This window comes from Mesocricetus auratus, unplaced genomic scaffold (genome assembly GCF_017639785.1).
Source record: "Mesocricetus auratus isolate SY011 unplaced genomic scaffold, BCM_Maur_2.0 Super-Scaffold_15014, whole genome shotgun sequence".
Taxonomy (NCBI): domain Eukaryota; kingdom Metazoa; phylum Chordata; class Mammalia; order Rodentia; family Cricetidae; genus Mesocricetus; species Mesocricetus auratus.
In genome coordinates, this window is record NW_024429186.1 from 40,695,805 (window position 1) to 40,723,226 (window position 27,422).

Sequence of the window (27,422 nt, forward strand, 5' to 3'; positions counted from 1 at the left end):
CCCAGGCCTGTTGTGGGATATTACTTTAACTACAGAAAGATGTGTTACATTTGTTTATTCTGCCTTTGTTTAACAATATAAAGATTTGATACTTTGCATGCCTAAGGCACCTGATTGGTCGAATAAAAAGCTGAACAGCCAATAGCTAGGCAGTAGAGGGATAGGCAGGGCTTGTGGGCACAGAGAATAAGTAGGAAGGGGAATCTAGACTCAGGGGGCAATGAGGAGAACAAGGGAGAGATGCCCCAGGCCAGTCAGGCAGCTGCCAGTCAATCAGACACAGTAGGACATACAGAATGAAAGAAAGGTAAAAAGCCCAGAGGCAAAACACAGATGCAGAGAAACTGGTTAAATTGAGTTAAAAGAGCTAGTGGGACAAACGTAAGATAAGGCCAAGCATTCATAGCTAAGAAGTCTCATTGTCATGATTTGGGAACTGGTTGGTGGCCCAATAGATAAAGCCTGCTACACAGGCCAGTAAAAAACTCTGCCTCAAAATCAAGATAGATAAGCCCCAGACCACCATCTGACCCTGACCTCTGGACTCCACACATATGCAGCCATAAACACATATACAACAAACACAGAAAGTAGGGTAAAATAAGCATCTTGGTATGTTAAGCGAGAAACTATTTTATGCTTTCTATAAATTAAATTTGGTTTAGATCTGTCTCCTTTGAAAAACCAAGTGTTCAATCCTCAAAAAGAAATGTACTATTTAAGATATGATAGTAACCCAAGGCTCAGGAATCATTACAGGAGAAGGGGCAGAAAGATCATAAGAGCCAGTGGTCAGGGAGGGCCAAGCAAAACATGCTTTGTTGGACATGACAAAACTGCTACGGTCTTGGGCTCATGGTAGACGTGGCTGACAGCACAAGATCAAGTCAGGCAACGGTCTGGCATAAAGGGGGAGGGGCTTATGAGCCCCACCCCTAACTGAAGAGCTATTGACAGTTGATAGATGTTAGGGGAGGGAGCTGGTTTCCTTCAGGGTGCAGCTCCTGGTAGATCTACCTCACTCCAGCGGATGACCTTATATCCACGAATACAGAGAGCACAAATTGGACTCTGGAGATTATATGTTTAAAAAAGAAAAGGACACAAAATTGAGAGAGGATGGGGCAGGTAAAGGGTAGATCTAGGAGGAGCTTGAGGAACAAGATGCAAATATGATCAAAATACATAGCATAAAATCCACAAATAATAAAAAATATTATACAGTGTTTTAAAAGAGATGATACGAAGAATCTTCACAAGAGAAACTAGCAATAAGGCTCAGAGAGTAAAGGTGCTTACAGTCAAGCTTGGTGACCCAAGTTTAATTCCCAGAATCCACATGGTGGGAAGAATAACCTGGCTACCAGCTGTCCTATGACCTCCACATGTGTGTTGTGTTGTGTTGTGTTGTGGCACGCACGCACGCACGCACACATGCACGCGTGCACGCGCGCACACACACACACGTACACAGATTGCAACAAAAAGAATCTTCACTAGAAATAAGTTTATAGGATTCGGCCAATATTCGTCAATGTTTACACATGTCTTCCCACATGCCAGGGAAGGATTTAGAAAAGAAACAAGGAGGGAAGACAGAATAAATCTATTTCTGAGAGCCCAACTGATCAATGCGCCAGCCACTCCAAACGGGGCCACAGAGTGACCCCATCTATCAGCTCATCTGGAGACCTATTCCACGGTGGGTGCCCCTCACAGCTTCTCTCCAGTAGACACTTTATCCAAACCCAGGTGGCAGGCAAAACACTTGCTGTGACTTCACTGTAAGGAAAACAGACAGCCTTTACCTTAAATACGTGTTGGCTAAATGGAGTGTGTTGTCCCACTGGTTGCTGAGATCCGTAAGGGTCTCCTGAACCAATGGGGCCTCACAGTGTTCAGCTTGTCTCATTACCGTCTGGATTTTGGCGTCTCCTTCAGGCTTCAGTAAAATGATTTCCTGAAATGAAAAAGGTTCTATAGCTTACTTCCAGATATCAGATATGAGACCTTTCTGTCAAACTTAGACCATGAGGTTGACTGTGGAGTCTATTTCATAATAACACTTCCATTTTTATATACACTCCAAAGATGAAGACACTCCCCCTTCATAGTATATACCATTGACTTTTAATAAGTACATGTTGGTTTGAACTAACTGTATCCCTGCTTGCCCTTGATTCGCAAAACCCCCCACAAATTCTCCTTCCTGGCCACTTCTTCTTTTTGGTTTTCAAAGCAGAGTTTCTCTGTGTTATAGCTCTGGCTGTTCCGGAACTCACTCTGTAGACCAGGCTGATCTCAAACTCACAGAGATCCACCTGCCTCTGCCTCCTGAGTGCTGGGATCAAAGGTATGCACCAGCACTGCCCGGCTTTCCTGGCCACTTCTTAATACTGACACGGAAGGTCAGAAGTAGCACCTTGAGCAGACACTGTTACATATCTAAGACGAGACTCATGGCTTCCCACAGGAAAAGTGTCCCTCCTGTCAATTCTTTTTTCCTCCACTACAGGCTAATTCCCTGCTCCCTTTCCCTCCTTTGCTCTGATAAAACGGAGTTCTTGTCTTAGAAGAGACTACTCAGGACAGCCTGGTGAAACAGTGTCTGGGGACATGGCCCAGTGACTCCGAGTACTCAGTCTTAGCAACCTTTATAGCTCACTACCCATGGCTTTTTCCTGTCATGGTGCCCCCACCGAGGCAACCCCAGTACACACCTGCACTGCTGTCCCTGTAGGTTTTAACAAGTCACATTTAGCAACTCTCCTCTTGGATGGAGAGGCTACTCAAGAGACTCCCCTGTCCTCCATACCCACTGTGGATCCAATAATGCTTTAAGAGCACAGTTACCTACTCCCAAGTTTCCTCTCTACCCTGCCATCACTTGTGAGTCTTCAGCTGCCTGGACATAGACAGATGATCTTGCACCCTTCCGTATTCCCTCTTGCTGTGATGACTAGTGCCCTTATTTCTACCTGCTACAAGGGATGATGAATAACCAACTCTGGTCATCGCCCCCTTGAAGAGAACGGCACACTTTTTTCTTTCATATGAATTAAATTAATTTTAGATCTGTAACCACCCTTCTGTTTTTGCCATTTGAATTCCTTCAACCATCCCACAGTGATCTTATTTTCTATTAAGAAAGGAATCATTGCAGTTTTCCTCTGAAACTGCGCAAAATGAGAGTTCACTCTGACCTCTCAAATTTGGTTTCCACGGTTATACCTTTATCTTTTGGATTCTTTCTTCGAGGGGCATTTTGCCTTCTGATGAATTCAAAGCCATAAGGGACTCTTTAATCTCTTTTATCCAGTGAGTTACATCATGCGCAAGACCATTAAAGCTCTGGTCTTTGGCAGGTGGTAACTTATCCTCTTCCTCAATTTCATGTAATTGTCTCAATAAACCCTGGTATCTATCCATCAGATGTGTTGCCTCTTTGATTGTCTCTTCTGCCTCCGTAAGCCCATGTTCCTTCAGAGAATCATTCAGCTGGGCCACAGTCTCAAACTGTTCCCTGTAATTTCCAAATAACATTGTCAGTTTATCGGGGCCCAATGGAGAAAGCATATCACCAAATAATACACTTCAATCAAGATCGCCATACCTCTTCCTAGTTAATGCTTGGTAAAACAGATCTGTTTTCTCTCCCGATGTTTCCATTTCTTTCCACTTCTCTTCTTGATTAGTCAACCACTTATTTAAGCTTCTGCAATCATCATCCAGTCTGCAAGGCCAATTCACAGATTAGGACATAACTTAAGAAAGATGACTGTGCCAAAGACAGGGTGGCCATAGAGTTTTACTGCTTTTCTTTTAGACCTCAACTTAATACATATCCATACTTAAATAGTCATTGCCTAGATTGCAGTAGAATTCATAAAGGAAAAGAACCAAACAGATGCAAAGAATCAAGAGATCAAGAAACAATGGACTCTCCCCTGGACCTCTACCATTTTAGATAACTCAAAGAACCCCTGGAGTTTTCTATTTCCAGCAAAGACCCTGGATTTAGAAGTGCAGTCAGTGTTTGGAAAGGACGGCTTAAAGGTAGAATGCTTGCAGTGAGGGCTTAGATGTTATACCAATGGGAGAGGGGGAGGGGAGGGGAGGGGAGGATGATGGAAGCAGGCAACAGCACTTGCTGCTCTTTGAAAGGAGCTGGGCTCACTTCCCAGCACTGGCATGGCAGCTCACAACCATCTCTAACTCCAGTTCCTGGAGATCTGACACCCTCTTCTGACCTCCATGGACACCAGGCATACACACGGTGCACAGGCATACATGTAGGCAAACACTCATAACTCATACACAAGTATATACTTTGCTTCTCTGCATGAGTGAGTTCCAAATCCATGGGATTCCAATGACGACAGATCCAAATTATTTGACGACAAATTGTATCTGTACTGAAATGTATGTACAGCCTTTTTTCTTTCTTGTCCATATTCCTTAAATATGTAGTATAACGACTATTTACATAGCATTTACAAGGCATCAGTTATTGTAAGTAATCTACACATGATTTAAATAAACTATATGGAAGAATGAGCATCGACTACTGCAAATACCACACAGTTTACAGAAAGACCTCGAGCACCCACAGGGATCCCAAGAGCCAGTGTCCGAAAGACAGTGAGGAACAACTGTACCTACTTCACTCGGGCAGGAAATGTGTATGCACTGAATATCCCAGCATATGCTGGGCATAGTGAACTAGAAGTCACTACCAACACATCCTTAGGAGATGTTATTTATTTCCCACCTCAGGAGCTGCTGCAGGGAGTCACTCAGTTCCCTGGCTCGGGCCTGGCATGCAGACTGCATGTTTTCTAATTCCAGTTCTTGACTGCCAAGACAGCTGCTAAGCTCTTTGACATGAGCTTTGGGTAGGAGCATCTTCACATGCTGCAGAACAGTCTGCACCTGCTGGATTTTACTCTTCCCTCCTCCAAGAGTCAAGAAATCCTTAAGAAACACAAGAAGTCAATTATATCTACTGGGAAGTCCAAGTGTGTCTGCCACCCACCCCTGGTACTTTTGCAAACCTGTATCAATGCATGGTTCCTACCTAACATCCTCTCCAGAGGAACTAGGAAGATGTGACTGATTCCAGTGACAACAGATTATCCTCAATAGCTCGAGTGTGTGTGTGTGTGAGAGAGAGAGAGACAGAGAGACAGAGACAGAGAGAGAGAGAGAGAGAGAAAGAAACGCAGAGAAAATGTGTGTGCGTCTGCATTTGCATCTGACTTTCTGTGGCTTACATCAAGCAAAAATAATGCAGTACCACCACAATGCTCACACGGGAACAAGATGGAGAAAGCTAACATTTCCTATCCTGGCAATGTTTCACTTCTTATAAATACTTTCTTCGTCCTCTGACTGGTTTACCTTTGTCCAGATTCTCACCACCAGTGTTCATGTTTCAAGGTCTGGGCATCAATTTCTGAGGCCCATGACATGAGCCAAAGTAAAGGTGAGCAGAAGTGACTTCATGATACACTCTGAAACCCGGTGCTGATGACTGATTAAATGTAGAGAACAATATGGTGTATTTTTTGTGCAAACACCTTTCCAAGAACACAGGACATCAACAGAGGGAAGGGGGAACACCATCAAGCAGTAGTCACACGGGAGAACATTCGCTCGGTATATACAAATACCCTGCCATTTTATATCAAGGACTTGAGTGTCCAGGGGTATCGATAGGCCTAGAGCTGGGTTAGAGAGAAGTACCTGGAGCTAGAAACAAGCTTAAGAACACGACATATCATCTAAACAAAGTCAGAGGGCCCAGTTATTGGAGTCAGAGAGGAAGGCTGGGAGAATGTTTAAACCCAAGGGCTGAGGGTCAGCACGGGCAACATTGTGAGACTTCTCTCAAACACTTTAGTTTTGGCAAGTTCTGGCATTTGTATCTTACAGAAAGCTTTTGCAGCTTTTGTTCCACGCTCAGTTTTGTTTCTGGTGGTTCAAAACACTCCCGAAGGTTCATTTTGATGTTGCTGAACCAGTCCTTAAAGTTCTTACACTGGTCTGTAGGAGAAAAGAAAAAAGTTCTAGATACTCAAACAGGACTGCACACACCTTAACAGATGAGAGACTAGGAACTTGCTCTCCACAGCAGGGAGCAAAGTCATGACGTTTTCTGAAACCCAGTGCTGAGAACCAATTGAGTATAGAGAGGGACGGGATGTATTTTTGGAACAAACACCTTTCCAAGAACACAGGACATCCAGAGACACCCGCAAGGGTAGCGTGCTGACAGTGTGCTCACAGGCACACCCTCAGATACACACTGATCACATGACCTCAGTGACTATGAAATAAAGATTTGAGGCTTGAAGAAATGGAAATTTCTTATACCACACACCAGCAGTGTTTGCCCCAAAGGAGTGATCAAAATATCATTCCTTTAAATACAGCCTGCGCAATCCATCTAGAAGTCAAGTTAGCATATTCATATTTCAAGACTGCCAGAACAAAGTTCGAGACACACCACACTCACCATTCAAGAACGTGGAAAAGTGATCTAGCAGAGCGCTCTTTTTGGTGTTAAATAAATCGCTGACACTTGCGTATTGTCTTTTCAATTCAGAGAGCTCTGGAGTAAGACGCCCTATTTGATTCTCAAGGACTGCCATGCTGTGTTTCTGTTGGAGGATCTGCTGCTGGATTTCCTGCACACAGAATAGACCACAGGCATTGCACCCGAACACTGGCTCATTCCACCCACAGCCCATGAGTGCGCTTCACTACCTTCGTGTCTGTGTGTGCACGTACGTGCTTGTGGATGCGTGTGTGCGCATGTGTAGGGAAGTCAGACGTCAACCTCAGATACCTCCCTTGATTGTTCTGCACCTTATCATAGGATCATTTTTATTAAGATCACTGAACTTGGAGCTCACCGGTTGGCCAGGTTAGCTGGCCAGTGGTCAGTGATGCTCTCATCTCTGCTCCCCCTGCACCAGGGTTACCATGGCTGGCTTCAAACAAACAAAACAAGACAAAGACAAAGACAAAACCCCGGCTTGCTACGGATTTGAACTCAGGTCTTTCTGCTTACACGGCAAGGGCTTTGACAACTGAGTCAACTCCCAGGCTTCAGAGGTTTTCATTATTTTATAAGTCCAAGCAATTTTCAGTTGAGTGACTTTGCGTTCTATTTCATAGTTGATGTATAGTACAATGCTTTTCTACATTTATTTATGTGTTTATTTATTTGATGTGTATGTGTGTCACACATGTGTGTGTCATTGTGTGCATGTGAATGCATGTGAAATGTCATGTGGGTGAACTCAGATCACCAGGCTTGGGGCACCTGCTTAACTTTCTCACTGGCCCTCTCTCACTCCCTTTTTCCCTCCCTCTCTCCCTCCCTCCTTTCCTAGAAGTTGGCCCCACCCCTCTATTTTCACTAACCATAAAAGGTCAAGATCACTAAAAGTGCTAGGGAGATACCTTAGTGGTGGGGCACTTGCCTAGCATGAACTAGGTTTACTCACTAGCATCACCAAATATATGTATTGTGTGGCAATAGATCTGAACACAGGAGACAGGCAACCAGGTGGTACCTCGAGCTTCGTGAAGATCTCCAGGCTGTCACAGGGAGACAGGGCATTCAGGAGGGACTCTGTCATCCCCATCTGGGTCTTGGCTTGGTCCAGATCCTCTCTCAGCTCAGCTGTGCTCCCACTGGGCATGCAGCTATTGGATTCTCCTGTGACATACCTTTTTACATCTCTCATCTTGCTCAGGACAGAGGACTCCATGACCTGAAATGACAAAACACATGACACCTGCAGTAAGCAGCCATCTCAGCAGACCTCAGACAACTGTTTACGCCAGAGCAAGCTGACACTGCTTCATCTCAGAGTGAAATGAGAACTAAGGCTGGGTGCAGTGGTGCACACCTTCAATCCCAACATGAGGGAGTCCGAGGGAGGCGGGTCTCTGAGTTCGAGGCCAGCCTGGTCTCCAGAGTGAGTTACAGGTTAGCCAGGGTTACACAGAGATACCCTGTCTCAAAAACCAGGAGGGGGGGGGAGGGAGGGAGGGAGGGAGGGAAACAGAAATCAATATTTTCTAAGACAGTAATTGGAATCCTCTCCAAATAAATTGTATCTAGCAAGCAAACTGAACTGTTATGGCACTCATTAGAGAAAACATGTTTCTAAACATATAAATGAGATTACATGTATAGAGAACATTAAATAATCTTGTTTTGTTTAGAGACAAGCTTTTACTACATAGCCCACACTAGTCTCAAACTCATGCTCCTCCTGCTTCGGCCTCCCAAGGGTTGGGATTACAAGCATAGACCACTTCACTGCTAGCACTGGTTGCTTTTTATGTGTTCAGCAGGTGGTGAGCACCTCATATACTGACTGAAGTAACTTGTCCAGGATCACTTACCAGTAGGCTGGACAGACAAGATGCCTTCCACAAAGCCCGCCCAAGAATTCATATATAAACACTACGACCCTTCATCCAAATATAATTGAGATAAATATCTTCACACAGCAGAAAAATCACACTCGAGGCAATTTCTGTCTCTGTCTAGCAGTTAAGGACCCTAGAATCGCTCAGGACATATTCTCCTCCCTGCACACACACAGGAAGCTGTCCCTTTATGTGGGAACACAGCCACTGTTTCTCCTCCACACAGCAGACCTGCAGGAAAAGCTGTAAGAGGAGAGTGGGAGAGCCCAACATCATGCTGAAAGTGGACCACACAGTGCCTATGTTGGAGCTTAAATTTTTAATTGCACGTAAATGAGTAACCAGTCTAATTTCATTTTCTACTTCAGTTTAGAATGTGTGGACTATGTTTTGGGAAGGCATGGAGAATCTTCCATTGAGACTTGAATCAAAATTCCCCTACCTGTAGTTCAAGTGGTTTCTCATTACTATGAAGCAACAACTGTATATCTGTCATTCTTCTGGAAAATTCCGAAGCTTGCTCTTCATGGACTTTTAACTCTTCCTAAAACAGAAGTTTTTAAAGAAAAATACTTTTATTTCATCTTACTTTCAGGTACCTATGATTCTTCTGGATGTACAGAAACTTGAAGATACCCCTCAAATTTCTCCTCTAATATTTTGTTTTTTTAATGTTCTGGGGAGTAACAATCCCAAGTGCCTTAGGGATGAGGCAAATGATAACTAAGGGAAGCAGTCTCCTTTCAAGACAACAGGAGTAAGGCTTGTGCCCTGAGACTGTAGGCACAGCTGAAAAGCGTGGCCAGTGTCTTGGCTAGGCTTGTAGAAATTCTGAATGAGCCTGGAATCTGGCTAGGCTAGTCATTTATAATTCTTGACTTTGCATTTTCAAATAATCTATAATTTAAGACACATCTACAAGACCCTTACAGATGACTCATTTTATACTATCCTAATGGTCCAGGATACTGGAAATCAATTTCACATTTTAAAACCTTTTCCCAACATGTAAAAACAAACAAAAAAATACATGAATTAAAAATTGAAAAAAAAACACAAAAATTTTGGAGACAATGTGATTTGAAGCATTAGATACATGCATACATATATTTTGAGACTATACTGAATCACATTTAACTGCCAGTATTTAGGTGTTTTCTGATCTAGAAAGCAATTGTGCAAATTAACAACATTAAACAAATAAGCGATTAGAAAGAATTCCTAACTGTGGTGTCAGAATCTGAACTCAGAGCCCCAAGCACTCTGCTTCTGAGCTGCATCCAGAGGCAGAAACAGTTCTTCCTACGACTGAAAGAGGCAGCCCAGGTCCTTTCCAAATGCCATCTTGGGAGCACGGTTTTAAAAGCCAGCTCTTTGTGTTGTAATCCTTCCTCACCCAAGGTCATTGTGTCCACAAAGCCCTTGTGTGTCTGTGAATCCACAGAGCCATCCATAGAGCTCAGAGACCTCTCAGGGGACAGTAAAGAAACACGTTATTTCACTGGAATTTTTCTACCCTGCTGCAACAGAGCAAACACGATAGTAAGATGCTAACGGCATGTAGACAAAACACCTGTCTCGTCTGGGTTGTTACCTCCAGCCTTTCTCTGTCATCCTCAGTCAGCTCTTGCGACTCCAGTTTCCCAAGGACCTTCTCAGTCCACTCGTCGATGCTGCTTTTTAAGTTGAATAGTTTGTCCCACAAGGCCAGCGCTCGCCCAAGATTTTCTCCGTATTCTTCTGTCTTCTCATTTATCTACAGCCCGTTGTAAATGAAAATAATGGACACAGGTGTGAAGATCAATGTTTCACTCACTTGTTTTGAAATAAAATTAAGTCTACCCTTAGTAGCTGATTTGTTTTATTCATAAAGGAAAAAAAAATCACAGCTGACCTGCTACAGCATATATGTAATTCAAAGCAACTCTGGATGATCACTGCGAGTTTACAGCCAGCCTGTATCACATAAGGTCCTGTCTCAAAAAAGGGCATGGTGGCACAGGGCTCTCCTCCAGGCACTGGGGAGACTGAGGCAGGAATCCCAGTGCAAATCTGAGGCCATCCTGGCTCGTGTAAACCTAGTCTGGGCTACATAGCAAGACCTTGTCTCAATTAACAAAGAAACAAATAAAATTATTTGATTAATTAAACAAAAAATATAGAAAACTCTTAGTTTGTAACGTTTAAGGATAGCAAACTAAACTACAAATGCATCAACTGTACAGTTGACTATCAAGGTCCTTCATGGAAGGCTATGTTGACGAATTTATTTTCAACACATCGAGTATAATGAAGCCTTGACTGACCTACAACTCTATGTAGACCAGACTGCCCTTGAACTCACAGAGCTTAGCATGCCTTTGCCACCCAAGTGCTTGTATTAACAAGATATACCACCATGCCTGGTTACTTTTATTTTTTTATTTTATTTTATCTATCTATCTATCTATCTATCCATCTATTTATTTATTTCTGTTTTTCGAGACAGGGTTTCTCTGTATTGTTTTGGAGGCTGTCCTGGAACTCACTCTGTAGACCAGCCTGGCCTCGAACTCACAGAGATCTGCCTGCCTCTGCCTCCCGAGTGCTGGGATTAAAGGCGTGCGCCACCACCACCCGGCTACTTTTATTTTTTGAGACAGGCTCTCACACAGTTTAGGCTGCACACACACACACACACACACACACACACACACACACAAATCTGGAAGACCGAAATTCTGTTTGTTAGTAATGTCTAACTTTAAGATGAAATTAATTCCTAAGTTATAAATAACATAATACTTTTTTTAAACCAAAGAATGACAGCTTAAATTTTCAATATCATAAGAACACTAAAGATGCTCTCCCAAATATCAATTTGTCATGAAACAGAACTTTTAGTTAATTAACTTATCACATACATCCAGCCATCTGTCCACAATAGCATTAGCCTCTTTTTCAAAAGGGGACTCTTCAAAGGTTTTCATTTTATTTAGATGATATTGTAGATTTTTACAAATCTGATTTATCTTGTCTACAACTTCTAAATGTTCATTGAATTCTTCTTTGACAGTTTCAATCTGCAAAAAAAAGCAAAAAATACGTTTTTGACATATTCAAAACATACATATATAGAGAGGCAACTAGAATAACAATTCTACTTTTTGTTAACCTAGAAATGATCATAAAGGCCAACAAGATGGATTAGTAAGGAAAGATCGTGCTGCCAAGCCCTACGGGCTTGCGTTTAATCCCCAGGACCCCAAGGAGAAAGGACAAATGACTCCCCTTCCTCAAGTTATCATTCACGTGTGCCCTGCAACATCCATGCACTCTCTAAGTAAATAAATATATAACAAACAAAGAAGACCACAATTCGAGTAGAAATGTTCTGTTTATCCAACGGACAGTTGTTAGAATTTTTTTAAAAAGATGTATTTATTCTGTAGTGTTCTGCCTGCACATATGTCTGCAGGCCAGAAGAGGGCACCAGATCTCATTATAGATGGTTGAGAGCCAACATGTGGTTGTGGGGGATTGAACTCAGGACCTTTCTTTGGAAGAGCAAAACTGCTCTTAATCTCTGAGCCATCTCTCCAGCCCCTAGAACTCCTATTTTAAAGACGAGTGTAAGAAAACACAAGGGTAACTATGAACTGGAACTCAAGTCCAAGAAGGCTTTGTGACTGCATGTGCTGTATTCTTCAAGAACCAGGGAATCCAGGATCCTTAAATCCATTGGAAATTCGGGTGGGGTTCCTATAGATGTCAAGGCCGGTAAACGTCAGAGCTGCCTCTGCTGGACAGAACTGGGAAAACTGCTCCTGATCTTGGTGGCCCCCCTCAATTAAAGCTGACAGGAAATCAGCCACACAGTCACCATCGTACAGCCAATGTCTCAACACGGCTCCTCTAGATTGGACAGCTCTGTGGAACAGCCAGACAGAGTGGACCTCAGACAAAGGCTATCCCTGACGATCTCAGCTGTCCCTGGAGCGTGGGGGCTGGCAGTTCTAAGACGAAGTCACCCATAAGAATCTGGCTGAGGACGGAGAGATGACTTAGCCGTTAAGCAGCAGGCTGGCTCACAACCAAAAATATAAGAATCCGGTTGGTAGAGAAATGAAGGCTGCTCTTGCAGAGGACCCAGGTTCAGCTCCCGGCATCCACAAGCTGGCTCACAACCATCCAGTTCCAGGGAATCCAGTGCCTTCTTTTCTGATCTCTCTGGGGACCAGGCATGCATGTAGTACACATACATACTTGGGGACAACACATCCATACACAAAAGTAAATCTTTAAATTTTTAAAATAAATAAAAATTGAAGAAGCTAATCTGGCTGATACATACCTCCATTGGGTTACGCTCAAGAAATAAGAAGTTGCCGGGCGGTGGTGGTGCACGCCTTTAATCCCAGCACTCGGGAGGCAGAGGCAGGCGGATCTCTGTGAGTTCGAGGCTGGGCTGGACCGATAGCCTCCAAAACAATACAGAGAAACCCTGTCTCGAAAAACAAAAACAAAAAAAAAAAAAACAAAAAAAACAAAAAAAAAAGAAATAAAGAAATAAGAAGTTTAGGGGGTCAGAGAGATGGTTCTTTTGGAAGACCAGAGTGGCTCACAACTGCCTGTAGCATCAGGTCCACGGGATCTAACACCTCTACCAGCCACTACAACAGTGGTTCTCAACCTTCCTGACACTGCGACCCTTTAATACAGTTCCTCATGGTGTGGTGACCCCCAACCATAAAATTATTTTTGTTGTTACTCCATAACTATAATTTTGCTGCTGTTATGAGTTGTAATGTAAGTATCTATGTTGTCCGGTGGCCTTAGGCAACCCTTATGAAATGGTCATTGGATACCAGGGGTCGTGACCCACAGGTTGAGAACCACTGCTCTGCAAGCTCTAGGTATAAAAGTGGTGTATAGACATATATGGGGGCAAAACCCCCTCTACATAAAACTAATTAATTAAAATCTATTTAAAAATAAATAGGAAGTTTAATAAAGCTACTTTCTAATGATCAAATGCATCAAGAAGACTGCATGTCACACATACTTGTCACAGCTTGAAGCTCATGAGCCACTGGGAAAGGCACACGTCATAGAGTAAATAGTATGGTGTATTCCTTCCTAACCATGTAAATTCAAAGAAAATAATGACATCTAGTGTTCAAAAGGTGTTTTTCTCCTTAGCATATGGAGCTGGGATTGGTGACGCTATGGACACAGATGGGCAACGGGCATGTGGCTGGCACATCTTTACAGAAAACAAATACGGGAAATGTAATGCCCTCCTTGTCTGCTGGCAACAGAGAGGGGTCCCCACAGTCTTCATCTCTCATGCCTGCACGAGGGCTCAGGTTCCTCTTCAGTGAAAGCCCTGGGGCACGAGCGCTTTGCAGTCCTATAGGGGGCAGCGGGTGACAGAGCCACCCGCTCTGACGGAGTCCCGGTCCCAGTACTAACGCCCAAATAGAAGTAACCTGCTACCCACTCGAAACTGATTTCTTTCTAGCTCTGGTGATGAATTGGATAAATTCCTTAATACCTAGTGAAACAGTCACTGCTAAGTTCTTTTAAAGCAAGTTTCAAAGACGATTTATCACAGCCTCATTGCTCTCGGGCCCATCAGCTCTCTCGAAAGGTCGACTCACCTCTGCTACCTTCTTCTTAAGGTTGTCCCTTCCCATGTAGGAAGCCTGCTGGGAGATGATACCCTCTTCTTTTTGAATCAAAGCTGTCAAGTTGTTTTTAAAATTCTGATATTGCTTTAGCAGCTCCAGAACACTCGCACACTGTTCAAGGCTATACGGGAGAAAAAGAGGGAAAACAGCTTGAAAATAATGCCGTGTGCGCTGAAGCAACAGCTCACGAGTCACGGAGGACTTTCCTGTGCCACAGGGCTTCAGCATGTTACCAATAATGAGGACATAGCAAACAGACTGCATAAATAAGTAATCGCCAGATTCGCACCTTTACTGATTATGTTAACATGTCAACACATGTAAGCTCTGGGGAAGAACACAGGGTTACATGTCAACACATGTAAGGTTTGGGAAGATACTCAAGATTATATGCCAACACATATAAGGTCTGAGGAGATATTCAAGATTACATGCCAACACATGCAAGCTCTGGGGAGATATTCAAGATTACATGTTAACACATATAAGGTCTGGGGAGATATTCAAGATTACATGTCAACACATGCAAGCTCTGGGGAGATATTCAAGATTACATGTCAACACATATAAGGTCTGGGGAGATATTCAAGATTACATGTCAACACATGCAAGCTCTGGGGAGATATTCAAGATTACATGTCAACACATATAAGGTCTGGGGAGATATTCAAGATTACATGTCAACACATGCAAGCTCTGGGGAGATATTCAAGATTACATGTCAACACATATAAGGTCTGGGGAGATATTCAGGATTACATGTCAACACATATAAGGTCTGGGGAGATATACAAGATTACATGTCAACACATATAAGGTCTGGGGAGATATACAAGATTACATGTCAACACATATAAGGTCTGGGGAGATATACAGGATTACATGTCAACACATGCAAGCTCTGGGTAGATACTCAAGATTACATGTCAACACACGCAAGCTCTGGGGAGATACTCAAGATTACATGTCAACACATGCAAGCTCTGGGGAGATATACAGGATTTGCACCTCGACATAACCAGACTCCGTCTCAGCCCCGCAACAGCACTATGTGAGACTATTTTAAGTCAGATCACTGCACAACCCATTTATGGGACTATCTACTCCATTCATTCTCAGCTTAGCCCTTTCCAGAAAGTGAAACTGTTCAGTGAACATGGCAGCTAACTTGGTTCTCGTATAAATCCTAGGACTTTATAGAGGCACCGTGATCTATGACATTAAACTAGATCACACGCCACAGATGGGCTTTATCACGGCTTCCTTAGACACAGGCTCCATCTGAATACAGGGCATGCTGAAGCGAGCGTGGAGAATGGACCCCAGGAGTCCAAAGACTTAAGGGAAGGGATATCCCACAGCAAACCGGCCATGTGCTTCCTGAAGGAGACAGAGACGGAAGTGACCCCAGCCATAGAGGTAGGCACCGTCAGGAGATGATAGGTGTTGGCCTGTGAGCTCCAGCGTGAAGGCCTGTGTTTGCCACTCTCTAGGGGATACGTTTCAGATACAAACCCTTTGGAATGTTAAGCACACAGACACATCTTCAGACTCAGAAGGGATGCTTCCCTTACCACTCTGAGAGAGAAGCTTTCGCACTGTCCCACAAGGCTGCTGTATCTTGACACTGCTGAATCACCATTTTCTCTCTGCCGTCTTTGAATTTCGGGAGAGAATTCGCCATTTTTTGTATGCGCATCTTCTCTTCCTCCAATCCATCGAGGTCCTTATCTAGCCTGAGTAATGACTTTTTCCTTGAGTATAGAATTAAAAAAAAAGTATTAGTCAATTGCTAACCAAGCTGATTCAACAACAACAACAACAACAAACATGGGAAAAGCGGGAATGTGCTTTCATTTTCACCATGAGATTAACGGCAAAATTAAATATTCCTACTACAAAGGAATTCCTGACTAGTAAGTACAGGAGTTTATTCCTGCATTACAGAGATTGGAGGGCTCCCTGCATTACCAAAATACTATTTGGCATTTTAATTAAATACGATAAATATACAAAGCCATAAGCAATACCATTTTCCCTTTTGGTGAACATATGTATGCATGTGCATGTGAGAGAAAACAGAGAGAATGTGTGTGTGTGTGTGTGCGTGTGAACACAATACGAATAGATAGGTGGTTGAGCAAAGCAAGACCTCTAAGAAAGGGTGGGGGACCAAGGAGGAAGGATTGGACATCATGCTCTTACAGAGCGGCAGACACGGGGCTTCACGCTGGAGCTCACAGTACAAAAAAGCTCTCTCAATCCAAAAAGGAACTGTTGAACTAAGAGTTTATCCTGAAAACCAACCCTGCAGGAAGAGCTCCATTGCTTGAGTGTGACCTGCGGTTGCTCAGCTCCAGTTCTCCCTGGAACCACTTCTCACGGGCTTTCTCTCCTTGCTTACTCACCCAGACTACAATTGAGGTTCCCGGGCACCCTCACATTGGGAAATACCAGCTCCATCCAGGTCTTCATCCTCCACTGGCTGGGAGCACCTCACACAGATGGTCACTTCCTCCTGGGTAAGGCTCCCAAGCCACTCTTGATGTCCCTGAGCCCCCTATCTTCAGCTAGCTGTCCCTTATTACCCTGACCTCTTAACACAGAGTGCCCTGCAGGGAAGATGGACCCTGACCTCTTAACACAGAGTGCCCTGCAGGGAAGATAGACCCTGACCTCTTATTACCCTGACCTCTTAACACAGAGTGCCCTTGCAGGTACAGCTTGGACCCTGACCTCTTAACACAGAGTACCCTGCAGGGAAGATGGACCTCTTCCCCTCTTATTACCCTGACCTCTTAACACAGAGTACCCTTGCAGGGAAGATGGACCTCTTCCCCTCTTATTACCCTGACCTCTTAACACAGAGTACCCTGCAGGGAAGATGGACCTCTTCCCCTCTTATTACCCTGACCTCTTAACACAGAGTACCCTTGCAGGGAAGATGGACCTCTTCCCCTCTTATTACCCTGACCTCTTAACACAGAGTACCCTTGCAGGTAGAGCTTGGACCCTGACCTCTTAACACAGAGTACCCTGCAGGGAAGATGGACCCTGACCTCTTAACACAGAGTACCCTTGCAGGTACAGCTTGGACCTCTTCCCCTCGTGCCATCTAAACGCTCCAGTCAACCTCATGACGTTAAACAGCGACTGAAGACTCAAATGTTCATCTCTAGCTCAGACCTTTCTCCTGACGTCACTCATCTTTAAGCCACGTTGAGATGGCTACTAGAAGGTCAAATGGGTACTTCAAACCTGTTTCTAAAAGGGCGCCCACCTGATCTGCCATCAGTAGCTGGAAAATGGCAGTCTTTCTCATGCATTGATGGCAACTCCATTCTTCTAGCTTCTTAGATCAAACCCTGGAAACTAACTATACAGCATCTAAACATTTTCTACCTCACCACTGGTTCATGAGACCATCGTCCCTCCCTCACATGGATAGCATCCCATAGTCTATTTTTGGTACATCAGCTATGGAGAGACAGTTATGGTTTAAACCACATCATTTTCTGTTGTTTAAACCCCTCTAATGACATCCAGGCCACTCAAAGAGAAAGCCAGAGTCACAACACAGCCCCATATGAGTTCAGCCCCACCCCACCCATGACATCCTATCCCCCTTCCCCCTCCCCTCAGTATTGTGCCTTCTCACCTACTTGACTTTCCTCATTCATATCTAGATTTCTACTATGGACCCCTCAGCCTGGACAACGCTTCCCCAGGTAGTCACAGGTTTGCTCTTGTATTTTATTTGATGTTCATATTCTGTTCACAGTGATGCTTCCCCTGAGCACCCACCTTGCCACCGCAACCTCTTCCTCCTTCCCTACTCAGCTTTGTCTCCTTAGGTTTAGTCACCACCAGTCATAAGCTCCAGAAGACTCAAGAATGTTCAGCCTACATCGCAAGTTCAGAATTCCCAATACCCTAAACTGTATGGCATGGAATATCTACTTGTTCTATTCATAGCTACATGAATACACAACTGACATCTACAAACGTATGGCTCTTAATTCATATATTAGCACCCATTACTTTTGATGAACATATAATTAAAGTGTACTGAAGTGATAACTACATAAATGATTAGTGCAATACCTCATTGCATACTGAGGCATTCTAGAGATGAAAGTCTTATTGGGCCTGAGGGGGGAATTTTGGGGGAAGGGCATATTTTATATTAAGGGACTTGGGTGAGTTAAAAACTCCGAAGAGACCACCAAGTCAGAGAAACTAAAGGGAGAGAGAATGGGAAAGGTTTGGAATATTGATCAGGAAGAGGAAGGTTCTACAAGAGTAACTCCTACCAATCCCTTGGTGTTCACAATCCATCTGGCAGTCATCTGCCGAATGCTGAAATGAAAATGGATTGTGTACCACCAACCTCCTTCAGTTCCCATAAGGCCACTTTAAACTCAGCACCACTCTAATCCTGGTGGGGAAGGCAGAGACCACCAAAGAACTAAGTACAGGGACATGCAATGACATGTGGCCTTCGGTCAAGATTCCTTTCATTTTATGGTGGTTGCCACTGTCAACTAGAAAGGATCAAGAGTTCCCTCACAACACACTGATCTAGACTAGAGTAACTGAGGTGTGAAGATCCACACTAATTGCGGGCAGCATCATTCCATGGCCTGGGTTCCTACTGAATCAAAAGGAGAAAGTGACTTAAGCATTAACATCTGTGGCTCTCTGCTTCCTGACTGTGGTTGGTAGCCACCTTGAGCAGCCGAGGCAAGTATTCCCAGTCATGACCTACTTAACTCCCAAACAGTAAGTCAATAGTTTTTTTTCTTTAGGGCCCCCTTTGTCAGTATTTTATCACAAGACAGGAAAACATAACTGAGATGAGCGACTGAGGCGTATATGAACTACGTGGGACCTGCTAGGTTTTCACCCTTAAGGCAATGCCACAATGCAAACACAGAAGAATGAAGGACCAAGAGAGTAACTTAATGTATCTCATTCCACTTCTCCCATGTCCGGGAAGAGATATACTTTGGGGGAAGGGTGAACATTTTGTAGAGGAACTTTATCAATAAAAAGTAAATTTTCGTGAAGTCTGTTGAAAGGGATGCAGAACACTGAATAGTCAGAGTGATGAGATAGAAAGATCCAGAAGTATTTGAAAATGCATCAAGTGTCACTGTGGATGACACGGTTCTTACCGATGCTTCACAGCTGGTGCGGTGGGATCCTTCAGACCAATTTTACTGATCTGATTCTGGATGTCTTGAATATTTTTAAAGAGCTCATGATTTTTGGAACTACAGGCATCCAATAACACCTTGTCCTCAGTGAGTCCTTCCTGTTTACTCTGGCTTTGCGAGTCTGAGACCTTTACTGACAAAGCACCAAGAAGTTTCTCACAGGTGGTATTCTCCCCTCCCCCAGCATCTTTAATGTTTATGCCGAGCATCCTCAAGCGTTCATCCAAAGGCCCGGCCTTCTCTGTCACCAGGAGAATGTCTTCCTCAACAGTTCTCACTGCTGGAGTACCCTCCTGCACATTCGAGGCAAGAGGGTCTGCAGGGGGCTCGGCAGAGAACTTGACTGCTCTCAGAGAAGCCAGAAAGTCTTCCAGGGCCTCCAAGGCAGCTTCACTCATCTCCACCTTCTGGTCCATGGTCTCCAGCTGGAGTCTGCATTTCAGCACAATGCCCTGTATTGCACGCTGGTCTAGTGTGTGCAAATCCCTTGGCACAGAGCCACTCGGCTCCTCGAAATTGGCACATATTCTCATCTGCTGGGCTATGGAATCTCGGATATCCTAAAGTCAAAAGGTAAAACAAAAACAGTGAAAAAAGAAGGAGAAGCCCTGGATTGAATGTCATGCACCATGCACATCCATGGGTAGGTACTTGATCTTCCTTCATGTTCTCCCCCCTTCTCCCTTCCTCTTTCTTCTACCTCTCTCCCCACCCCCAAGCTCCCAATTTGCCCAGGGGTTCTTATCCTTTTCCTCTTCTCCAGGGGACCATGTATATCTCTTTTAGGGTCCTCCTTATTTTCTAGCTTCTCTGGGGTTTTGGATTGTAGGCTGGTTAGCCTTTGCTCTATGTCTAAAATCCATATATGAGTGAGTACATACCATGTTTGTCTTTCTGTGTCTGAGTTACCTCACTCAGGATGGTCAGCCTAGACACATGTCCTGCCCCAAATGACATGTCAGACTTTGATGATTCCCCCATGGGAGGCCTCACCCTCTCTGGGGAGTGGATGAGGGGTGGGATGGGAGGTTGGTGGGGGGCATGGGAGGATGGGAAGGAGAGGGAACTGGGATTGGTATGTAAAATAAGATTGTTTTTTAATTTAAATAAAAATTTAGTTTTTAATAATGTTTCTGAATTTAACCAAAACTGAACGTTTTAGAATCAGGAAACATTTCAATGGCAAATGAGCTGATGCCAACTGTTTATCTAACCCTTTCTCACGCCTGAATTCCCCAAGGAAACAGGTATGTAGATCTACTGAGTCAAAGAAAATAACAGACCAACAGTAAAATGACCTGTCTGTGATCGGAGGAGTATTTAAAATGGGACCAGGAATAAGAATACTGAAGACTATGCCAGCTTCAGTGTTTGGCAATTTAGCCATTAAAGACATCCCAAGAAAGGCTTTATTCTGAATTGAAAGAAAATATCCCTTTACTTACTCCTCGGTACCTCTAAACTTCAAGGAATAGAATAAATAAGAAAAGAATGACAAATATAAATTATTAAGGTATTTATAGCATGGTTTATATCCTAAGTCTCACTATGATTTTTAAAAAGTTAACACTCTCTGAGCATCTCTGAGGAATCGAAGATTTGTAAACACACTCTGAGGATGCACTCACCCGCAGCTTCTGATGGGTGCCATCAACCTCCACAGGATGCAGGTCCCGGACAACCAGTGTGCACAAGGGCGGGTGGGGACCACAAAGGAGAGCACACTCCTTCTCCAGGGGCAATACGATCTGCAGGGCCATCTCCAGGGACTCCATTCTGGGGATAAAACAAACCAGACGTGACGGGAAAACGGCAAAAGGCTGTCCTACAAAAACATGCTAACGCCATCATTTAGTCAAAACAAGGAAATGGTTGCCGAGTAAAAATATATACAATGACATGTACAAGCCATCACACTAAAACCCAAACCCACAGATCCAAAGTGCCGAAGAAGTCAGGCAGGGATACAGCTCAGTGGTAAATTGCCTGTCCAGCAAGCAAGAAGCTCTGCTTTATATCTTCAATACTAAAATAAAGATAAATCAAACTTTAAAATAAAATGTCAGGAAATGTATCCAAGTACACACACAAACACACCATCCATTCAAACTTTTATTTATCTAGTAAGACACTCAGGCTAACTATCATACTGTCGACATGGGACAGCTCCAACTGCCTTCTGTAGTGCTGATAATTTGCTTGTTTTTGTTTTTGTTTTATTTTGTTTTGTTTTGAGACAGGGTCTTGTGTAGCCCGGGTTAGCTTTGAGACTGCTATGTAGCCAGGGTGACTTTAAGCTTCTGATCCCAAACCCTAGGATTATAGGTGTGCAGCTCTCCATCCACTCCACATGGTGCTTAGGACAGGGAGGAAGGCTTGTGTCACCTCGTTCTCTACCACCTGAGTCCCTCTGACGTCAGGACTCACCGCACATCTTTTACTCGTCAACAAGCTTCAGCACCAAAACATTCTATATAGTGTAATAGTTGCCACACAGAATGGAAAATTGTTGTTAAGTATATTAAACATTTTGAAAACACAAGACTTTATTCCTTGAAATACAAAAATAGAAATGAAATTTAACTTGGACTTCAGGACTAATAAGCCTCAAAATTATTTTATTGTAATTATGGAATTGTCATATTTTACTACAAGTATAATTGTTTTTCCTAAGTATGGAAATATGTGCTAACTGATAATAATTTAAAATACAGCCATGTGTAACACACAGACTCTGAGTCTTGGCTGCTGCCAATGTAAGCTGGGGGTGGATATATACTGGGGACACATACCCCAACATCACTCATCTTATTTATTTATTCATTTGTTTATTTATTCATTCATTTATTTATTGGTGTTTGCCTACATGTATGTCTGTGCAACGTGTACATTTCTGGTGCCCATGGAATCCATAAGAGGGTGTGGGGTTTCTTGGAAATGGAATTCCAGAAAGTTGTGAGCTGCCATGTAGGTGCTGGAAATTGAATCGGTCCTCTGGATGAGTAGCCAGTGCTCTTAGCAACTGAGCCATCTCCCCAGGCCCCACCCTTGGGCTCTGTGTAGGACAATAATAACACTGTCATTTTAGAAATGAAGAAGCCAATGCCCCGAAAGTAACTCAGAGAAGTCCATATCCAAGGGGAGACACGACCTTTAAAATTAGAAAGAGCTTAGGGTCCTCCTGAGTCTCTAGCTGGATTAAATCACCTCTTTTTGGTATCTGCTTCCTTATTGGTAATCAAAGGCCCAGGTGTTAGCAACTTGGCCCTGGCCTGGTGCAAACTGTGTCGTGATGGAACAGGCCATTAGGAGATGGGGCCTAGTGGGAGGAAGTGAGATCAGTGGGGGGTCACTGGAAATGACCTTGAAGGGGATGGGGGACACCAGCCCCTTTCTGTTCTATCTGCTCTCAGCTGTTAGCAAGAGTACAGGTATCCTCTGAGGTGCACACCCATCATGACCTTCTCTATGGCATGGTCCCAAACAACAGAACCAAGCATCCAGGGTCTGCAGCCTCTGAAGGCTGGGCCAAAACAAACCTTTTCCCTCCCAAAGGTAACAGGACAATCTTCTCATTTGGTTGGGACAACTACCTGAAAGTTTACAGTCTAGTGACTCACACACTTAGCAGTGAACCAGTCGGGGGTTAGCAAACCTGAAAAGTACCTGGAGTTCAGAAGCCTCTGAAGGGTGCATTCTTTTTCCTTTAATAAGTCTCTGGCCTGGGCTAGAGCAGGCTTCTCGTTGTCGCTCACCAGACTTTCTAAATTCAGTGAAGTGACTTCAAAGTCATGCCAGCAAGAGTCAGTGTCCGCCCTTAAGACCTAAGTGAAATGATAAGTCGTTTGTCAAGTCACCAAAGGCTCACTTACCCTTCTCTCACAAAATGAGACATCTACTCAAACAAAACACAATGCTCCACATGAAAATGTGTTTGTACTATTTGTCAACTATCCACAAATGAACTGTCCTAACTGTCCTATGGGGAACAATGTCATCTAACCCTCTTTCAGGGATCAGGAAGAAAGATCAAGATAGGATTAGCTGTCACCAAGTCTGACAAGCTGAGTTCTATTCCTACACACACACACACACACACACACACACACACACACACACACACACACACAGAAACACAGACACAGACACACACATACAGAGAGACACACAAACAGAGATACACAAACACAGACACCCCCACACACAGACACACATAGAAAGACACACAGAGACAGACACACACACAGATACACACACACACCACTAAATAAAATGTGACTTAAAAGAAGAAATCTCATTTAATGAAGTTAAGCCAGTTGACAATATGACTTTTAAAAGCATCTAAAATCACTTTCCTTGGGACACACACAGAGCTACAGAAATGACTCAGACTCAGTTGGTGAAATGCCTGCAACATAGCATGAGGAACTGAGTTCGGGTCCCCACCATTTAGTAAAAAGCTGTGTATGGGCTGCATGTCTGCCATCTCAGCACTGGGAGGCAGAGACAGGGCTTCGGGAAGAGGGTTCTAGGAACTCTGGGGTTAGAGAGAAACCCCGACTCACAGGATAAGGTGGAGAGTGCTAGAGAAGACACCCCATGCTATCTTTGGCCTCCACCCAAGTGGGCAAGCACATGTGTACACACACATACACACCTACCCATAAGGTGGAGAGTGTTAGAAAAGACACCGATGCTGGCCTCTGCCCCTCACACACACGGGCAAGCACATGTGTACACACACATATACACCTACACACACACATATACAAACACAGGTACACACATACATGCGCACATGAAATAGCAGGTGCTCTACTTTCTCTAAATAGAAAATTGTAACATTCTAAACTCAAAGAAAACTAGGAATGAACCAAGTTTCTAGATATAAGAAATCAATGAAAGGACAGGAATGGTGGCACACACCTTTAATTCCAACACTCACAAGGCAAAGCCAGATTGATCTGTAAGGTCAAGGTCAGCCTGATCTATGTAGTGAAACCTTGTCAAAAAAAAGTGAGTGAAACTAATTTATAGCTTATAATTAAACATTTGTACTTCTGTACTATTCTAATTCCTTTTCTTGGTTTCTTTTTTCTTTTAGAGAGAGAGTGAATGAGTGTGTGTGTGTGTGTGTGTGTGTGTGTGTGTGAGAGAGAGAGAGAGAGAGAGAGAGAGAGAGAGAGAGAGAGAGAGAGAGAGAGAGAGAGAGAGAGAGAGAGAGAGAGGGCGATGTCAGATCTCATGGATCAGGAATTACAGAAGGTAATGAGCTACCTGACAGACATACATGCTGGGGATTGAACCTCCATCCTGTAGAAGAGCAGTAAGTGCTCTTGACCTGGATGAGGAATAATATTTTCAGGAATTACCTGCAGATCTGTCAGTTTGCCCTGCAGGCAAGCACTACTCCATTCGCTTTCGCTAGGAAAGTCAGACATGAGCCTGGATTTGTTGTCTTGCAGGTGCCGTTCAAGAATCTCTCTTTGTGCAGCATACCTGGGGGAAAAGTAAGTGCAACATTGCTTAGTATGGCGAAGGGTCGTGGGGCTGGGCAAAGTAATGACATTATGTATATATGAATTTATATGAAAAATGACACGGTGAAACCTGTTTCTTGTTTGCAAACCAAAAAGTTAAATAAATCTAAAGCATTACTTAATTTTAAAATAAGACATAAATATTTTAAAGTTACCACCAACGGTACATGCAGAAATACCCAAGGAATTTCTGTTTAAAATAGGGCTACATGCGAAAATTACAACTAAAGAATAATACACGTTTTAAAAACATATAATGTGGGCAGGTAAAACGGCTCAGTGAGCAAAGACACCTGTGGTCAATCCTGGTGACTTCATTTTGATCCCCAGGACCCACATGGTGGAAGGACTCCTATAAGTTGTCCTCTGTTTAAGCACACTTGTACCTACCCACACCACACACCCATATCACAAATGAATGAATAAATGTTAAAAAGTTTACTGTCAAATTAGCCTTTAAATAATGTTAAATAATAAGAGCTAAACGTTGAAATAGCTTCATAGCTGGAGGTGACTGCCACCAAGCACAATGACATGGATTTAATCCCCAGAACCCATATGGGAGAACACACACACACACATACATGCATTCACACACACAAATAGCTAAATGTATGAATACATACATGTACATGTGTGTGTACATGTACGTGTGTGTATAAAACACGCTGTCATTGGTGAGAGTGTTTAAAAAGGAGTTACCTCTCCTGCAAGTCACTCAGTGAGCTGCCGTGCTCTCCCTCCTTCTCCACAACGCTTCCTTCTTGCTGAGGCTTTAATTCTGGTGTCTGGCTAAAATTCTTAAGGGGTTCCATTGCCTAAGCAAATGTGCAAAGGGTAAAGATAACACCTTAAACGCATTCACAAGTCAGGAGAACTTGGTGCTCATAGCAAAACCTTCTCGCGGGACAGAGAACATTGACTAGATGGACTGTGGCCTTCTAACTGGTAAAGCCAGGCTCCTGGCACTGACTGCATCAGACCCCATGGCTCAGTCAAAAGCAACACCCTGACAACAGGCATTCTTCATCCATTACCAACACTTGCTGCCTGGTACTCTGCACCATGCCATAAGGAAAATGCCAATTTCTCTACCTTCAGCAGTTTTGTAAATTCAATTCCCAAGGGAAACAAAATACATTCTACTGAGAAGGCAAATGACCGGGTTCATCACAACATTACGGGGTCGCCTGTGAAGACCACAGTCAGCTTCATCCAACCTCAACAGCAGCAGACACAATTTGTCTTCAGAATTTGTGCAGAGCAACTGTTGGTACTCTCAGGAAATTGCTAGGCACACTGAAGTTATAACTGGCATCATTCTAACTCTCTGAGGAGTGGTCTTCCTTGTATTTTGTAAAGTAGGAAATCTTAGTTGATGAAAACAATAGGATAATTAAACCAACTCTCATGAGAACTGGATGGTTATACACTTGACCTTCTACACTGCCTTTATTTGTGAAATATATCGCCCACATTTAACACCTTTTCAGTTGACGGCTGGTTTTCCGGTGTCTCAAGCAGTGCCTCGCTGTGGGCATCCCTTCCGCCATTCTCAGTTGTGGTCAAGGCACCCCTAGGAAGGAATCACAATTACATATTAAAATAGAGTGGGGGAATATGGAACCTTCGGAAGCTTGAAGCACATTTAATGTCATTTGATTGTGCAAAGGCGCCTCCTAGCTTGGCTCAGAGGCAAGGCTCTTCTTACAAGGTACCAACCTCTCCTTCAGCGCGCCTGCATGGGAGGACCGCAGGGTCCCGTGAATCTCGGAAGCACACTTCACAAGTCTCTCTATCTTTTGCTCATAATCTCCGAGCGCTCTCTTCAGTTCCTGTTGACTCTCTGGTGAAGTCAGCTCTTCACACAGCACCCTCAAGACACCCATGTGTTGTTCTAGCTGGTGTGCAACACTTCCTGGAGAAAAGCAAGCCTACAGGAGGGAAGAAAGCACGATCCGGGTTTCAGCTGAGGGCACGTGACCAGAAACTCCAGGTAGGGGTGTGTGTGTGTGTGTGTGTGTGTGTGTGTGTGTGAACCCTGAGAGTCCCAGTTCAGTAACCAACATGCAAATGGTGGTCTGTAACATCATAATGCCACGAACACACCTCCACCTGCCTGCTTCACTGAGGGAGTCATCCAAGCTAGATGTGTTTATCTCGCTGGCTCCAAGCAGTGTGTCACAGCAGGAAAGTCAGAGAAGAGGACCTGGAGCAGCTGGCCTCACAGCTCCCGCAATCAGGAAACAGAAGGATGGACACAAGCTAGCCCTCAGCTCACTTCCTCCACTTAATACAGTCTGGGATCCCCTGACTAAAGAATAGCCCTATACATCAGCCAGTCATGACGACCCCAATGGACATGCCCAGAGATCCATCTCTCAAGTAACTCAGCTTCGGTCAAGGTGACATCAACACAAACCCATCACAGAGAAGTCATAGCCACCAGTGACAAAAGACAACAGGCAATAAATGTTCTCAGAGCACAGGCCCCCTGCTGCTGCTGGAGTCCTCAGCCTAAGAGAGACTGGCCCTGGAGC

The 27,422-nt window shown here is 43.9% G+C and overlaps 1 protein-coding gene across 6 annotated transcripts in view; it reads right to left on the reverse strand.

The window, feature by feature from the left end:
- Positions 1 to 27,422, reverse strand: part of Syne2 (spectrin repeat containing nuclear envelope protein 2) — a 293,751-nt gene that overhangs the window by 156,688 nt on the left and 109,641 nt on the right. For all 6 annotated transcript variants that reach the window (XM_040742909.1, XM_040742911.1, XM_040742910.1 and 3 more), the window contains exons 24-42: positions 26,605 to 26,816; positions 26,368 to 26,458; positions 25,585 to 25,700; positions 24,715 to 24,841; positions 23,009 to 23,166; positions 20,971 to 21,118; positions 19,301 to 19,902; positions 15,698 to 15,877; positions 14,094 to 14,244; positions 11,355 to 11,513; positions 10,046 to 10,207; positions 8,894 to 8,995; positions 7,584 to 7,784; positions 6,518 to 6,689; positions 5,933 to 6,045; positions 4,772 to 4,974; positions 3,614 to 3,733; positions 3,232 to 3,523; positions 1,809 to 1,960 (exon numbers count right to left, since the gene is read on the reverse strand). In XM_040742909.1, the coding sequence (XP_040598843.1) occupies positions 1,809 to 1,960; positions 3,232 to 3,523; positions 3,614 to 3,733; positions 4,772 to 4,974; positions 5,933 to 6,045; positions 6,518 to 6,689; positions 7,584 to 7,784; positions 8,894 to 8,995; positions 10,046 to 10,207; positions 11,355 to 11,513; positions 14,094 to 14,244; positions 15,698 to 15,877; positions 19,301 to 19,902; positions 20,971 to 21,118; positions 23,009 to 23,166; positions 24,715 to 24,841; positions 25,585 to 25,700; positions 26,368 to 26,458; positions 26,605 to 26,816 (3,461 nt within the window). The remainder of the gene's footprint in view (positions 1 to 1,808; positions 1,961 to 3,231; positions 3,524 to 3,613; positions 3,734 to 4,771; positions 4,975 to 5,932; positions 6,046 to 6,517; positions 6,690 to 7,583; positions 7,785 to 8,893; positions 8,996 to 10,045; positions 10,208 to 11,354; positions 11,514 to 14,093; positions 14,245 to 15,697; positions 15,878 to 19,300; positions 19,903 to 20,970; positions 21,119 to 23,008; positions 23,167 to 24,714; positions 24,842 to 25,584; positions 25,701 to 26,367; positions 26,459 to 26,604; positions 26,817 to 27,422) is intronic.